At 36.1% G+C, this 16,549-nt stretch overlaps 1 protein-coding gene across 3 annotated transcripts in view; it reads right to left on the reverse strand.

Annotated features, from left to right (window-relative positions):
• The window catches only part of Tmprss15 (transmembrane serine protease 15), a 115,688-nt gene that overhangs the window by 89,757 nt on the left and 9,382 nt on the right, over positions 1-16,549 (reverse strand). The window contains exons 4-8 of one of the 3 annotated variants that reach the window (XM_021185181.2): positions 13,977-14,128; positions 10,772-10,816; positions 8,227-8,262; positions 6,467-6,511; positions 6,318-6,362 (exon numbers count right to left, since the gene is read on the reverse strand). In XM_021185181.2, coding sequence (XP_021040840.1) covers positions 6,318-6,362; positions 6,467-6,511; positions 8,227-8,262; positions 10,772-10,816; positions 13,977-14,128 — 323 coding nt within the window. The remainder of the gene's footprint in view (positions 1-6,317; positions 6,363-6,466; positions 6,512-8,226; positions 8,263-10,771; positions 10,817-13,976; positions 14,129-16,549) is intronic. The other 2 variants (XM_021185182.2, XM_085832245.1) reach the window with 2 other exon arrangements.

Genomic DNA, 16,549 nt, shown 5'->3' on the forward strand with positions numbered 1-16,549 from the left:
TCCCTTCCCTTCCCTTCCCTTCCCTTCCCTTCCCTTCCCTTCCCTTCCCTTCCCTTCCCTTCCCTTCCCTTCCCTTCCCTTCCCTTCCCTTCCCTTCCCTTCCCTTCCCTTCCCTTCCCTTCCCTCCCCTCCCCTCCCCTCCCCTCCCCTTCCCTTCCCTTCCCTTCCCTTCCCTTCCCTCCCCTCCCCTCCCCTCCCCTCCCCTCCCCTCCCCTCCCCTCCCCTCCCCTCCCCTCCCCTCCCCTCCCCTCCCCTCCCCTCCCCTCTCCTCTCCTCTCCTAATCTACCCACTCACGCCTCCCTTCCCCTCCCCTCCCCTCCCCTCCCCTCCCCTCCCCTCCCCTCCCCTCCCCTCCCCTCCCCTCCCCTCCCCTCCCCTCTCCTCTCCTCTCCTCTCCTCTCCTCTCCTCTCCTCTCCTCTCCTCTCCTCTCCTCTCCTCTCTTCTCCAATCCTCTTTCTTTCTTTCTTTCTTTCTTTCTTTCTTTCTTTCTTTCTTTCTTTCTTTCTTTCTTTCTTTCTTTCTTTTCTTTCTTTCTATCCCCCACCCAACTTTTCTCTTTTTCAAGTGGCTTTTGGCTCTGGTGATTTATCATGTCCACTACAGTGGTCCTTAATTGACAAGTTTTTATGGCTACTAAGTCACAGAATTGTAAAGTGTGCAGACAAACATAAAAGGAGAAAAAAATGTGGCACAGTGCAGCCTTTCTTCTCCTTCAACCTGATATGGGAAAATAGTTTACTACTCATTTTTGTAGGCTTCCAAAAGTAATTAATTAATTAGTCAATTAATTTATTTTGAGACAGGGTCTCAAGAGGAGGCAGGTCTCAAACTCCCCATGTAGCTGTAGGTGACCCTGAAATTCTGATCATCCTGCTGCCATTTTGAGGGTGTAGAGATTGTAGATGTGTATTCCCATACCTAGGTTATGAGACATGAAAAGTTACAACCAGGGGTTAGCAGGAGGTGATCACTCTACCCGCTGAGCTGCATGCTAATTATTTCTTTCCTTTTCTTTTTTACTATTTATGTATTTATGTATTTATGTATTTATGTATTTATGTATTTATGTATTTATGTATTTATTTATTTATTTATTTATTTATTTATTTATTTATTTATTTACATTTCAAGTGTCATCCCCTTACCCAGTTTCACCCTGTCCTGGTAAACCCCCTGTCCCATTCCCCCTTCCCCTGCTTTTATCTACCCACTCACGCCTCCCTGCCCTCGATTCCCCTACACTGGGACATCTATCAAGCCTTCCTTCATAGGACCAAGGACCGCTCCTCCTATTGATGCCTGGCAAGATCATTCTCGGCTTCACAGGCAGCTGGAGCCATATGCACTCCTTGGTTGGTGGTTTAGTCCCTGGGGGGTTGGGGGAAGGTCTGGTTGGTTGATATTGTTTTTCTTCCTATGGGGTTGTAAACCCTTTCAGCTCCTTCAGTCTTTTCTCTAACTCCTCCATTGGGAACCCCACACTCAGTGCAATGGTTGGGTGTGAGCATCCGACTCAGTATTTGTAAGGCTCTGGCAGGGCCTCTCAGGAGACAGCTATAATAGGCTTTTTCCAGCAAGCATTTCTTAGCACCCATTATAGTGTCGGAGTTTGGTGACTGTATCTGGGATGAGTCCTAATTATTTCTAATGAGATCTTAACGGTGCAATAGAAGCACTGAGGATTAGGCAAAAATTAAAACCATCTTCACAAGAGAATTCACATTTAAATTAGATTAAGAAGAATTCCTAAAAGTAACTTAAGTAGACAAGTATGGATTATATGTGATAACCTTGCAAGAGGATATCAATATAAGATGTATAGAAAGCTCAATTTATCTAGAAGTCATGATGCTGGAACCATGCCACAAAAGAATGAAGAAGGCTTAGATGTGTGAAAAGAGTCGTTTCTCAAGTAAGGACCTCAGTATGTTTCTGAAGGTATAAAAATCTCTGGCTTGAGGAATTCAACCAAGGGTCCAAGTTTTCCTAGATTCTTTTGGCCCATCATCGTGTCATGTCATTCACAAAAGCAGGCTGATGCGTTCCTTCTTTTATCCTGAAATTCTACCCCACAGTAGAATACTGGCAAGGCGTTGCATTTTGTCTGAAGTAGAGAACGCCTATAGTATTGAAACCTCTGTGTTTCTGAAATCATTGCTTGCACAGTCAGCAACAAAGGCCTAGATCAAGCTGCTGTGTAGGAAGCCTGCATGCATATGAGCAAGTGCCCTAGAGAGCCCCTCCAGGTACACTGCAGCAGCCAAGAAATCAATCTGTGTAATGCTACCTGAGCTCCTGTCGCTCCCCTCCAGTACTCCAAATTGGTTAGTAAAACTTTACAGTAATTGGCGACAAAGGCAGCTGAACAAAAGGACATAACCCACATGGACTTTTTACCTGTTATCATATAAAAATTCTCTTTGGCAGAATTTATTATAGTACTAATGCCGGGTATATGATGCATGTGTTTGTTGATTTTTCTCAAACTCTATCTTCAAGGCATATAAAAATGAGAATAAACTTAACATCCCTGAAAGACATATTCATAATAAATTACTGCTTAGGAACTGCAGTTTTCAAGTTTAATTGCCTCGTTCCTCTCTATAAATCTATAGTGTCTCTCTGTATGAGAGGAATAAATGAGAGGTAGGATTCAGGACTCATGGGCAGCATGAACTTAATGCCAAGGAGAATACTGTATTTCACTACCTAGTTACCTTACAACAATTGCTTGTGGGTTAATTAAGACAATTCAGTGAAAAGAAATAGTTGGAAACAATATTTGTTGGTGAATAAGTTACTAGATTTAAATGAACAATACCAATTTAAAATTGTGTTTAAAATCTGTTGTTAGAAAAAAATCTCTTTTATAACAACATGAAGCTGCTAATAATACTAATGTTGTTATTTTGATATAAGTCAGTAGAAATACTGACCTAATTAGTATTGGTTTTGTCTTCCTTTGTGTGAATTGCTGTGGTATCCACGGTAACAAGGTATCTGAATAATTTCTCTTTATATTTTTATTTGACTTTTTAGTAACAAGAAATATCAAGGCAACATCGCAGGCATTTATTTTAATATTTATATTCTATGTGATAGTTATTAAGTTCTAAGATACTAAATAGCTTTCTAAGTATATAAGGAACAGTTGCTGCAGTTGGTCAATGCATATATTAGACCATGTCATGTCAAGAATGAACAATTTTATATAACATTTTTATGTCATATTAAACTTTATAAACTAGAGCTCTGGGCATGCTTGAAAAGTTCAGTACCTTTGAGATACATGTTATATTTTATATAACATCTTCATTATTATCTCGAATATCACTTGCTCATGTCCAACAAGAAAGACAAGCACTAATTTAGATGCTTGTTGATTATTTTCAAGTCTCATGAAGAATGCCTTGCAATACTAAGCTACTTTTCCAGTTTGTTTAGGTGAATGAAAGTGTAACTATCTATAATTATTTTTAAAATATTATAATTAGTATTTAAAGATGCATATATATGTGTGTGTGTGTGCGCGCGTGCGTGTATGTGTGTGCGTGCATGCTTTGTTTGTGTGTGTGTGTGTGTGTGTGTGTGATCTTTGGAACTCTTTCCTCCATATTGTAAAAACGAATGTAACTAATTGACAATTTTCAAAGTGCCAGGTCCACGGTTGTGCTGTGCCTAAATAGTACCGCGGGTTTCTCCACACTGTCATGGACTTTCAGTAAGCTCTAGACTTGTTATTATTGGTAATAAATCATTTTAATTAATGAACAAGGCTTTATTCATTAATTAATTCATTTCAAACACTGCACCAGCATACATTGTACAGGAATTATCAATTCTAAGTAACAGAGGACATTTATACTTTCAGAAATATTTTTTTATATGTCTGTCATCTGAGATATACAGATTAGTGAAATAAAACTAAAACAGAGAAAGTACTGTAATAGCAGAATTCCATGCCTTTCAAGTCTGCCTGATAAAATCTTTTGCTTAGATACTTTATGTTACCTGGGATGTGAGTCACCCCCTTTCAAGTGCACCCATCCTGTACACAGCACTCCTCTGTATGTCACTAAGAATGTATATTTTTCGTGCTGTTTTTGAGTCACATAGCTTACATACATGTGATTTGCTTTAATAAGCAGCCCAAAACATAGGAATCAGGTGTAAAATTTGTATATTTCCTTAGAACATCATAATATGGTTTTTAAAATGCAAAGTGAAATGTTTGTCATAATAATATCCATGTATTGTAAGAAAAGAAATAATACATGGAGATGCTATTCTATCTACCATAGTTTTACACCTTTATTAAAACAATCATCATGATCATGTCATGTCAAAGCTGCACTTAATACATCTTATGTACTAACATCTTACCTAAGCTGAGCTGACCTTAAACATGCTCAGAGAACTTGTATTAACTTATAACTGTGTAACTCATACAAGAGAAGGTCTACTGTGTAATAAAGCATGGCATGTTTTATGTATTTACTAAATGTTAAAATTACAGATTAGAATGTAACCTGTACATTCTATGTCATAATAGTCAAAGTCTTAGTTTGAACCACTGTAAGTTTGTGACTTTGTGTATTGTGTTCTGTTTTACCTGCTGTTTTAGGAATTCCGGGGCTCTGAGAATTTTCAAACAACTTGGAGTGAACAACAGGAGATTTGAGTTTTTGACTTTGCTGAGTTAACTTAAATGTTGAAACATACTTTGGCCATTTACCATGAAGATTAAGTTAAGGCCAGAGCAAGTCTCACCATCATGACCACCTAAGTATGAGTGCAAGGATGACACTAAAGCAGTCATGTAACATAAAAATAACATCATATATATATATATATATATATATACACACACATATATATGGTGAATGAAATATATATGTGTGTATATATACATATATATACACACATGCATATATATGCAGCTATATATGCCATATCATTTATATATGAAATATGTCTGCCACTTATATGAGATTTATGCATATGAAAATACGTATCTATATATGCAATAACAGTGAAAAAAGAAGCCACCAATGAGAAGAGCACAGAATTTATATGGGAGGGTTTGAAGGGAGGAAAGGAAAGGGAGAAATTTTGTAATTAAATTATAAACTCAAAATGTAAACCAGAGAAGCTCAGTGTTCAAATTACCAAGATTCTAGAGAAAATGGCACTTCACAGATAGACATGGGAGGACAATATGGTGCAGAATGAAGTCACTTGCTCTCAAGCCTGATGATTTGAATGTGATCGCTGAGTCCCACACACCGAATGAGAGATCTGACTCCCACAAGTTGTCCTCTGACTTCTGCATGTGGGTTATGACCCATGTGCTCTTCTACTTGTGGAATAAATCAGTGAATACATAGAAAAAAAATCATCCTGGGAACTAGCTTATAGCATACTTCTACTGAAAAACAAGATTGACTAAATGAATCAAGGCATATTTTATTACTAATAATAAGAGGACCACATTAATAGAACAACCCTGTTTATGTTGCATGTGGAGAATGTGGTCAAAAGAGAATCTCTCAATATCTGATAAATCTGTCATCCTTTCTAGAAAATGCTTCAATTCTAGTGATTACATGCATAATAATGGGTCATAACCATAGTGTTAAAAACCAGAATGCAAAAGTAAATTAGGCAATAAAGATATTAGTCCCTACTATACAACCATATTTGTTCCTTTAGAGAGTTTATGAAACTTCTGATGCACCAGATAATTTCCAAATAATATTAAAAAAACTTTAAAACATATAAAAAATATTAAGACTCCAGAACAACTGGAGAGAAGCTATCCAAAAGCTGTTTCCTGTACGTGGGATATGTTCTTTTAGCTGCGCTGACTTGTTTCAGCTCAGTGGGAGAAGATGCACCTATTCTCATGAGATTTGATGTACCAGAGTAGCAGGATACTGGGGAGGGGGGCCCTCACAGTCTCAGAGGAGATGAGGAGGGGTGATGGGGATGAAAGCAAGAATTGTGGGAGGAGGTGACCTGGAGGTAGGCATTGAGCAGGATATAAAGTGAATAAGTAAAAATAAACAGATAAATAAGTCAGGAATTAAAATATTTTAAATGAATATTAACTATTCATTATATATTTTCTCTGCATAATATTTTACCTTAGAATTTTTATCTTATTGTAAATTATTAATGCATGCTAACTCATTATATAATTTAGTGCAGATCTAGAGATATACATATTTTGATATTTGAACATTTTACAATTATTTTTGTTGACAAAAGCTTTTGCATATTTTTGGCAATCAGTATAATGTTATAAGACCTGACCTGAAGTTGTTGCAACAGTTGCTGTTGATAAATTACACAATGGCGCTAGAAGAAAGCAAAGTTGCTTTGAATCTCCTTCAGGTTTATGATCTAAATTTAATGTAAAATATTATTGTACTTTAAGTTAATCTGATGCTATAAGAACTGACCTGAAGTTGTTGCAGCCACTGTTGTTGATAAGTTACCCTGTGATGCTGGAAGAAAACAAAGTTGATTTTATCCTCAGATTTATGATATAAATTTATTGTAAGTCACTGTTACAGTGTCAGTTGCTTATCCTATGTTATCTGTGTGGTGGTGGTGGTGGTTGCATTTTTAGCACCTATTGTAGATATGCTATTAATCCTGAACTTAGGTTGCCAGTGGACTTAAAAGATAAGTAACATTAAAATAATCATCACATATTTTAATAAAATGTTGTGAGTACTATTTAATGTTTCATTCAATGAGGCTGTAGAGATGATTTAGTAGTTAAGAGCACTGGTTACTGTTTCAGGAGACCTAGGTAGCTTTCTTAGTACCTACATGGTGTTTCCCAACTGTCTGTCACTCTAGTTCCCAGAGATATGGCACCCTCTTCTGACCTTCATAGGTACAGGGCATATATGTAGTGTGAACACAGATAAGCAGGCAGAACATTCATTCATAGAGTATAATACATAAATGAAATGAATGCATCTAAAATATAACTTTTCATGTATTTTTAGCTTATTGTGATCCATTAGTGTATATTAACTCAGATTTCCCCTTTGTATCCAAATGTAAGGATAAATCCTGTGTGATCGTTAAAAATTGTTTTGCAGCTATTGATTGTTGCTGGATAACTGTGCACATTATGGGGTTCAGTGTGAGGTGACCATTATGCTGCTTAGTGCTTACCTCACATTAAGTCCATGCAGACAGTTGCTGTGAGAACCCAAGGTGCTTTAAGAAAGTAAAACTGACTTGACAGTTTGGTTTTAAAATAGGCTGTAGAACATGGACATTTTTTTTGAATATTTGAGTTTTGAGTTCCTTTCCTGCCTGCTCCCATGCTTTCCTATTCATTATTTCTCTTTGATGTCTTCAGTGAATTTCTAGTAACTGAATAATCTGTTTGCCTAATTCACAGAAGCTAAGTTTCCTTTGTTTTGTATTAATTCAAGAAAAGTATCTATTCAGGCTATAGTTGTATAGAATGATTTATATTCAGATCTTGCCATTCCTAGAAAGTTTTTTTCACTAATGTATTTGAATGATTTCAATCTCAAAATAATGGTCCACATAATATTTCCTGGAAATGAATTGCTTCAGTATGAAGTACTTTCCCACTGTATATGATATATTCTAATTACCCTTCCAATTTCCCCCCAGAATGTCTCCACCCACTCACTCAACCTATTTCACACCCTTTCCTTCTTCCTCATTAGGAAATCAACAAGCAAATAAATATAAAAATATAATGTAATAATTATTCAGCTCTTTTTATGTTTTTTATTTTCTTCTTCATCTTTTAGCATTTTTCCCTAGAATTAAGAAACTCAAATGTGTAACTCATACTAGAAACTAAAGCATGCCTTTCATGAAATAGGTTTTTGTTTTCAAGTTTAATGCCATGGATTTTGTCCCTGGAATCCACAAGGTAGAGGAGAGTTTTCCAAGACTTTGTCAAGTGCATCATTGGCAGGTATACACACACACACACACACACACACACACACACATGCACACACACACACATATACACACACAGACACAGACACACACACAGACACACACACAGACAGGTAGAGACAATGACATAAATAAAAAATGAATATACACATTCATTTATACACACATCCACAGATGCACACATATGCACACAGGTACATACACATATTCAAACAATAAAATCATAAATAAAATAAATGACAATATTAAGGCTGACCTGAAGTTGTCATAGAACTGCTGGTTGTTAGCTTATCTGAAAAGACAAATGAAATTAAAATCATTATGACATATTTTATACTGGTTATAAGGACTTTATAATATTTCACCTAGGAATGTTCAAGTTTATTTGGACTACTTTTGTTCATGTTGGATATGTTCTGATATTAGTAAAACTTTTTATGTTTTATTTTAATACTTTACAATTATTTTAGTTGCAAGTAATTTTGCAAATTTATGGGATTCAATATGTTTTCGACATATAACTACAAAGTGAGATAATTAAGTTAGATTGATAAACTAAGCTTAAATACTTATTCATTGATTTTCAAAATATTAAGATGTAGGTTTTAACCTCTTACCTACTCTTTCATTTCTAAGGAGATGATGTTATTCAGTGGTCATTAAGGCAGCATCAGGAATCACTGATCTTGTGCCTATGAGCTGAAACTTTCCAAACTGGATACAAGTAGGAGACATGATTTCTCATCTCGTAGTCTAAGCATGTCTCCTACTGAACATTTTGTTTTCTGACACTGACACAACCTTTGTTACCATGGGCATGTGATTTTTCTTTATTTTAAAAAAAGATTTACTTGTTGTGATTTATGTGTGGGAGTGCCCTGCCTTCATGGATATGTGTGTACCCCATGCATGTGTGGGGTTTGCATGGAAGCCTGAAGGCTCTGGATCACCCGGGACTTGGATTACTAAAAGTTGTTGACTGTAATGTAGATGCAGAGACCAACTCAGCTCTTTGCCAGAGCAGTAATCACATTTAACCACTGAGCTATCTCTCCATCCTATTTCATCTTTTATGTCTTTTACATGTGAAAAAGGTCACTTCCCTAACAGGTCTGCCTGAAAACTACAAGATGTAACGATCAGCCCAGTTATGTATTTGTCTCAAGAATTGTTGGAATATCATGATTACAAAAAACACTAATATAGGGGAATGCCAGGGCCAAAAGAATGGGAATGGGTGGGTAGGGAAGTGGGGGGCGCTATGGGGGACTTTTGGGATAGTATTGGAAATGTAATTGAGGAAAATATGTAATTAAAATATAAAAAAAAAAAAGAAAAAAAAATAAAAAGAAGGAAAAAAACAGAGAAAAAAATAAAAAAAAAATAAAAAAATTTAAACAAAACAAAACAAAACAAAACAAAACACTAAGAGTATTATCTTTACAACCTCATAACAATTTCCATTTTTAATGATACATAGTTAAGACTGACATTTAGGATAACTTCTGCAATGCTCAGGGGAAGATTAATAGTCACACAATTCTTAGGACACTGATTTCAACGACTTTATAAAACAAGGTGCCTTCTGGATTTGGTAGTTGGCAGAACTGCAATGAGTTTTCAGATTTCTGGTTGCTATTTAATACTTTTTTTCCATTAATTTTTTTCCATTATTTTTACATTTGAAGGCAACTAGTTTTAATTGTACAAAAATAGATCCATCATTTGTCAAAGAGATTTCTTCCAATAGCGATATTAGCTTGATGAGAAAAGAGAAAGCTCTAAAATATGATAAGCCAAGATAGCAATGTCAATGAAAGAGACAGGATAGTGCTGATGTGGGTAAGTTAGCATTAGAGTTGGATTTTACTTTCTGAAAATGCAATACATTTCCACAGTGATTATTTTCAAGGTGTTATCTCCAGGCTCTTGTTACATGGACCAGCTGTAAAATAATATGCATACCATATAAAGTTTAAAACAAAGCATAACTATCAAAATCAGAAATATCTGTCCTTGGCATGAACAACTCTATATTACTAAGTTTATAATGTTCTCAGCTACGTTACTTTTCACCAAACTATGACTTCCATATTTTAAAATGAAGACTACATATCATAGCTAACTGCAGAAAGAAAATATATTCTTCTGTAATGTCATGAAGTGTGATGATCACTGAGTTGTGAGCAGGCGAATTGGTGTAGTCAGCAAAGTGCGTGTGACATAAGCATGAGGACCTGAATTTAGTTCCTCAGAACTTCTAAACATTTTGAGTCTGACCAGGCAATGGTAGCACACCGTTAATCCCAGCACTTGAGAGACAAAGACATGTGAATCTCTGAGTTCATGGCCAGCCTGTTCTACAGAGTGAGATCTAGGACAGCCAAGGCTACAGAGAAATTAAAAAAAAAACTGTTTTGAAACACCCTACAGCCCCCCAAAGAAAATCAGGCCTGGTTGCATACATATGTAATCCCAGACATAGTGTGTGAGGGAAGGCAGGAGGGTTCCCAGAAGATTGCTCTCCTGTCTAACTGGCCAGTAGTTTGTCTCAAAAACATAAGATTGATAGAAATATGCAAAACAGCATTCTTCAACCTCATGTTTATATCTACTTGTTCACAGATATGCCTCTGTACTCACAAGTAAACACACACACATACACGTCCACACGCACACAGACACACACAGACACATACTCACATACATGCACACACACACATACACACACACACACACGCACATACATGCACACACACACACACACACACACACACAATGTTATAAATTCATATACTGACCTGAAGTTGTTACAGGAACTGCTGTTGTGAAGTCACTCAAGGATGCTAGAAGAAAGTAAAGATTTTATATTTGGCTTTATAATATAAATGTATTATAATTCATTGTATACAATTTGAATATTTCTACAAAGGGCATGTATATTTTTGAGTTCCAATTTACTTTTTTTGCATACTATTCCTATTCATTATGTGGCTATGATACTTTAGATATATTTTTAGTGAGTTAATAATCAGTTTATATAACTTACCTAAGGAACGTTTGCTTTGTTCTGAATCAATTCATGAATAGTATGTAAACATTCTTGCTATAGTTGTATGGAATAGTTTATATTCAACTAACAGAACAAAGCATATCAGACCTTGCCATTCCCAGGAATAATAGCAATCAGTTTAAAAATCAAATATAGTTGAAAAATTGTAAAATGCAAATAATAAACATAAATGTCAAAAGTTAAGCTTGGTGTGTTTATAGATATGTTTTAAGATAATCAGTAAATCAAACATAGCAACTTTGACTTGAGACTGTTCCTGAGAAATTTTGCAATATAGTTTGCGGTGTGTGTAAGGCAGACTAAAGTCAACTCAAGAAGATATTATTTACTCGACTCAGTATCTGATTTTTTGATCATAAATTTCATCTCTCAGGTTATGCAAGTTTATGGACCCATTAAGATTAATTTTAGCATATCTGTCAATAGTTTGTCAAATAGACTACTGACAGGAAGGCACACTAAAGAGAAGATTTACTCAGAAAAAATTACTTGAAAAACATCAAGCATTAATTTTCAATCATATAACTATTGTAAGCAAACCCTAGTGGTGGTCAAGAAGAAAAACAGTAATCTTAAAATGCCTGGGTCAGAGTTCTTTATCTGTTGTAAAATAGTTTATGATGAGCAAGTCACCAAAATCCTCTGGATTTTGCTCTTTTACTTGGCAAAATAGGAGTGGGGACATGATTGCACAACAATATTCTGCTAGACTTATTTACAAAAAGGTTTGATGGGTAATAAATATATCTAGCATATATAATGGCGGCTAATGGTAACTTTCAAATTAACTTCAAAGTTAATTGTCCAAAATACACCATGTCCACTCTATAGGCTGTACTGAAGGATACATGGTTTTACTTGACATACAGAGAAATTTAGGTAACATTTTGGCAAGTAATTAGGAAGTAAGCAGGAAAGTAACTGAAAACTGTGCTTCATGAACCAACCCTGCTAAGAAAATTATCCTATACTAATGTGTCACAGGTGTGAATTGATTGCTTAAAAAAGTCCAAACCTAGAAGAGACATAACCTTCTGCAAGCTTATGCAATTAATTGAAAAGCAAACCTGCATGGGTTGTCTGGGTTTGATCAGAACTGATGGTGGTCATTCAGTTTGTCTCTACTGTTTTTGGCATGCATACTTATCTACTGATGTTATTTTGGATACGAGTGTCCTAATATTCACAAAATATGAATTCTGAAGTACACTTAGCTTCAGCATTTATAAATAAGGCACTGTGAACATAAAAAAGCAAAGAAAATTGTTGATATCTATAACTAGGCTAAACAGATCATAAATATTTTTTAAATGAGCTGAATGAAGGAAACCTAGGATAAAAAATAAAATATCATTAGCATATATATGTTAATTTTAATTGTTGATATGGCAAGATAAACAACTGAAGGGAGGAAAGGTTTATTTAGGTTCAGGTCTAGGTAACTCACTCTATTGTTTCTGGGTAAGCGATGCGGTTGGACAATCATGGTAGAAGGAAATGATTTAGGAAATGATTTAGTTTGCTTTTGTATTGCTGTTATAAACAACATGACCAAACACAACTTGGACAGGAAAGTGCCTATTCCTATTCATTATCTAGGGATACCAGGACAAGAACTTGGGTGCAGAAACTGAAGGAGAGGCCACAGGAACACTTTGCTTATTGGCTCCATTTTAATAGCTTGCTCAGCTATATTTCTTAAACGGTCTAGGCTTATCTCTCCAGGCTTGGCTTTAACTACCATGGGCTGGTTGCTCCTTCAGAAAATGCCCACATACATGACCAGGGGCAGAGACAGTAGAGACAATTCCTGAACTGAAATGTTTTCTAATGCTTAGGTATCTTAGTGTGTGTGTGTGCATGTGTGTGTGTGTGTGTGTGTGTGTATTTAATTAAGCCACAAAAGTGGTTTACTTCTTCAAGCATTTCATACCTCCTAATAGCATACTCTATAAGCAGTTCATTAATGAGTTAATACATTGGTTAATTTAGCATTTTCCTGAGCCAAGTATCTCTCAGACACTATATGAGTGGAAAACCAACTCTTCAATGGGACCGTTTTAAGGGGAAACGTCATACACAAAATTAGTGGTTCAGGGGACATATTGTCTGGGTGTTACAGACTATTTATTATTTTCTATAAATGTGTGTATTAGTGTGTTTGTGTGTGCTGTTTGTATGTGTGCGTGCTGTATGTGTGTGTGTTTGTGTGAGTATGTGTGTTTTTGTGGTTTGTGTTTGTGTGTGTGTTGTCTGTGAGTGCATATGTGTGTTTTTGTGAATGGTATGTCAAGAGGGCACGCTTATAGAAGTTAGAAAACAATTTTTGGAGTCAGTTCCGTCATCATTTTAGCTTCAGGAGTTTTAACTCACATTGTCTGCCATGCATTGCCACTTGCTGAGCCATCTCCCCAGCATCTCCAGTGCTGTCTTTGACTCCCAAGCTTTTTGCCTTTTGTTTATTCTTAGGATAAAAATCCTTTGTCACTTCAAGAGTAAGCGTAACCTTTTTGGTAGAAAATTGATCGGATTACATTTATCTCTCCCTCTTTTGTCTTTGTTTCAGTTTCTAATTAGACATTTGTCCTTGCCTCTTGACTGCAATTTCATATGGTCTGTGACTCAAACATAAATTCTATAATTTGCCTTCCTAATGAATGACTGAAGAAACTCATAGTTAGAATGTGACAAGACTCAAAGACATCTCTGCCCACTGACATTTTCAGAATCCTTTTTATATTTGATGCTTTCCAAACTTCTCTTCACTGGTACTTCCATTCAAATATTTCACTCTTCTCATGTAAATGTGTTACCTCAGGCGATCCGACATGCTCCTAATGCCAAGGACGATTCTCCTGCCTCACTCCTATGTTGCTAGAATCTTAATTTCATAGCTTAATGATTCAAAGAAATCAAATAATGTTCTCAGATACCTGTGATATCAATGCTGTTCAAATCAATATGGAGAGTGACCAGTTGGGTGGAGATATTTGCTTCAATGCCCTGAATCAGTTCTTCTTTTACATTTTTATCTGACACCCACTGAGCAAAAAAGAGGTCAAAGAGGACAATAACGCTGCCTTTGCTGCAAAGCAAAAGAAAAAACAAATGTAATGATATAAGAATATAAAGTCTTCAGGTGATTTGTTCTCAATTCAGGCAGAATGTCCTTAGAATGTGCTAGTTAGTTATCCTGTCCTTGATCCTCATTACGGCATGGAAGACCTTGTAACCCTTGCTCTGCAACATGGTTTACAAGATTGCTTTTCTAAAATGCAGAAATAAGAATGAATGTAATAGATGCGGCGACATACTATCCTAATTTACCCTTGAAGGAAAGGGTAATTAGAAACTGTCAATATTGTTTTCCAAGAAGATAAATGCTAACCTACACCCAACAGAGGCGTCCCGGTTCAGTACAGATCCAGGAAAACAGCGCTGGTTTCCAGTCTCCTGTCAACTTAAACAGTGTCCGGTTGTTTTACTATTTGAGGGAATGGAGTGTGCGGGTTTTGTAATGTGTCTGGTGGGATTTTAGGTCAAGAGGACTCTGGCATCGTTTCACTTGCTTCAAATAAATTGTACACGTTTTCAAAGGGCCTGATACTAAGCTTCTATAAAGGTCTGCTCTTAGTTTTCCGTTTTCCTTTGTTTCACCTAAATCCTTAAAAATATGTCTTAAATTTTGATGACTGGAAAGAACACAAACATACCTGAAATTACTGGACACTCAGGATATTTATCATCCTGACTAATAATTTTATTACCTACATGATCTGCCACCATAGTACAACTCAACCATGTGGTCCTAAATTCCTTCTTATTTTAACTCCCGTATTTTACAGTTTAAAGGGTCTTTCTTGTTACGTTGTTGAAAGGTTTTGAAAACGAAATGGTCCAGTAAGCTCCTTAAGACTGGCCATGGAGAGTCAGCTCCGACATGGGGTTGCTGCTGATAATACAAAGATTGTGCTCTTGCAACCTTGGTATCTTTAAGATAATGAGCATCTCCAAAGACTTGGTTACCCCTGAAAAATTTCATTAGCTACTTTTTCTGCTGGAACTTAGAGTAAAAGTTATTTGTCCTTTCCATGATCATGTACCAAGAGCAGGAAGTTTCTGGAGACCACAGTAGTTTACCATTTCCCAAGACATGGTGTCCCCTTTTAATGGTTGCATCAGAATGCAGATTCACTGCTCAGCAGGAATTATTTCATTCCATGAAGCTGGTTGTTCATTATTTAAATGATCAAGACACTTTGTTAGAATTATCTCACACTTCACTTCTATTGAGTTAATTATTTGAAGATGTGGGGAGGTTTAACTGTCCAATTACTTTCTTAATTCCCAATAACCAAATCTTATGAGAGGAACAGCACCTTGGTAATCAGTCAGAGCTCCTAAATGTTCACACATAAGAAACTCTTCTCTTTACTAAGGATTCTGTTATTCACAGACACATTATTACAATCTGGTCTTCAATATCCCTTACATTTTCTATACCAGCTGACCACTGTGTTTTGTTGTTGTTGTTGTTTGTTTGTTTGTTAAATATTTATTTAATATCTTGTTTTCTATTTACTTGTCTGTGTGTTTGTGTCAGGGGTGTTGTGGGTATGCACATATGAGTGCAGGTGTGTATGGAGATCAAACGAGAACAATGGATCTCTTGCTGGTACCTTGGTGTGGGTGCTAGGGTCTAAATTTTGGTTTTCTGCAAGAGCAAGCATCCTTAACACTCGTGTCCTTAACCTTACTCTTATTGGAGATTAGCTCTCCACTTGTCAGGAAGGAAGCTGTCTTCTTTATTCATTTCTCAAGACTGGGTCATTATGAATTGAATGTGAGAAGACAGACAACAGACCATTAGACTATTATTTTTAACAGTAATAATAATAATAATAACAAACTACAGAGAAGTACTGCTTTAATTATTTGCTTATTTTTATGTCTACACATAGCAGCTAGAATCAGAGAACCATTTGAAGACCATCTGGGGATCATTACGCTAGCCATGGCTGAAAGTCATTTGCAGCATATTAAAAGAAATCAAACAGGTGAATCTTTTCTATTGCTGTCAACAGACCATTGAATTAACCTTCACAGAAACCAAAACTCCTCGTGATGTCAGAAAAATCAAACAAAACTAAGGAAAAGAAAATTTAAAAAGAATCCCTCCACTTCTTAAGGCTTCAATAATTTATAGACTTTGTTAACTGATAATTAAAAAAAAAAAACATGTTAAGTGGTATACAACCCTCATGTTTCATGCCACGCTTGGAGGAAAGGATGGTGAAGATCAGGAGATGTTCATGGTGCTTCACACTGGCCCATATGTTCTCTATAGTTATACAAACATGGACACCTAAAGAAAGAGTGTCAACTTTACATAGGTTTCTATGTCTTTTTATAACCGAGGGGATAACCACATTTCTGTTTCTTAGAAACCCATGAATATGATTTCCTCTCTCATGTTTTTCAACACTATAGTGAACTATTCATCTTA

This window comes from Mus caroli, unplaced genomic scaffold, assembly GCF_978045245.1.
Source record: "Mus caroli unplaced genomic scaffold, Mus_caroli_1 scaffold_17, whole genome shotgun sequence".
In the NCBI taxonomy this organism is placed as follows: domain Eukaryota; kingdom Metazoa; phylum Chordata; class Mammalia; order Rodentia; family Muridae; genus Mus; species Mus caroli.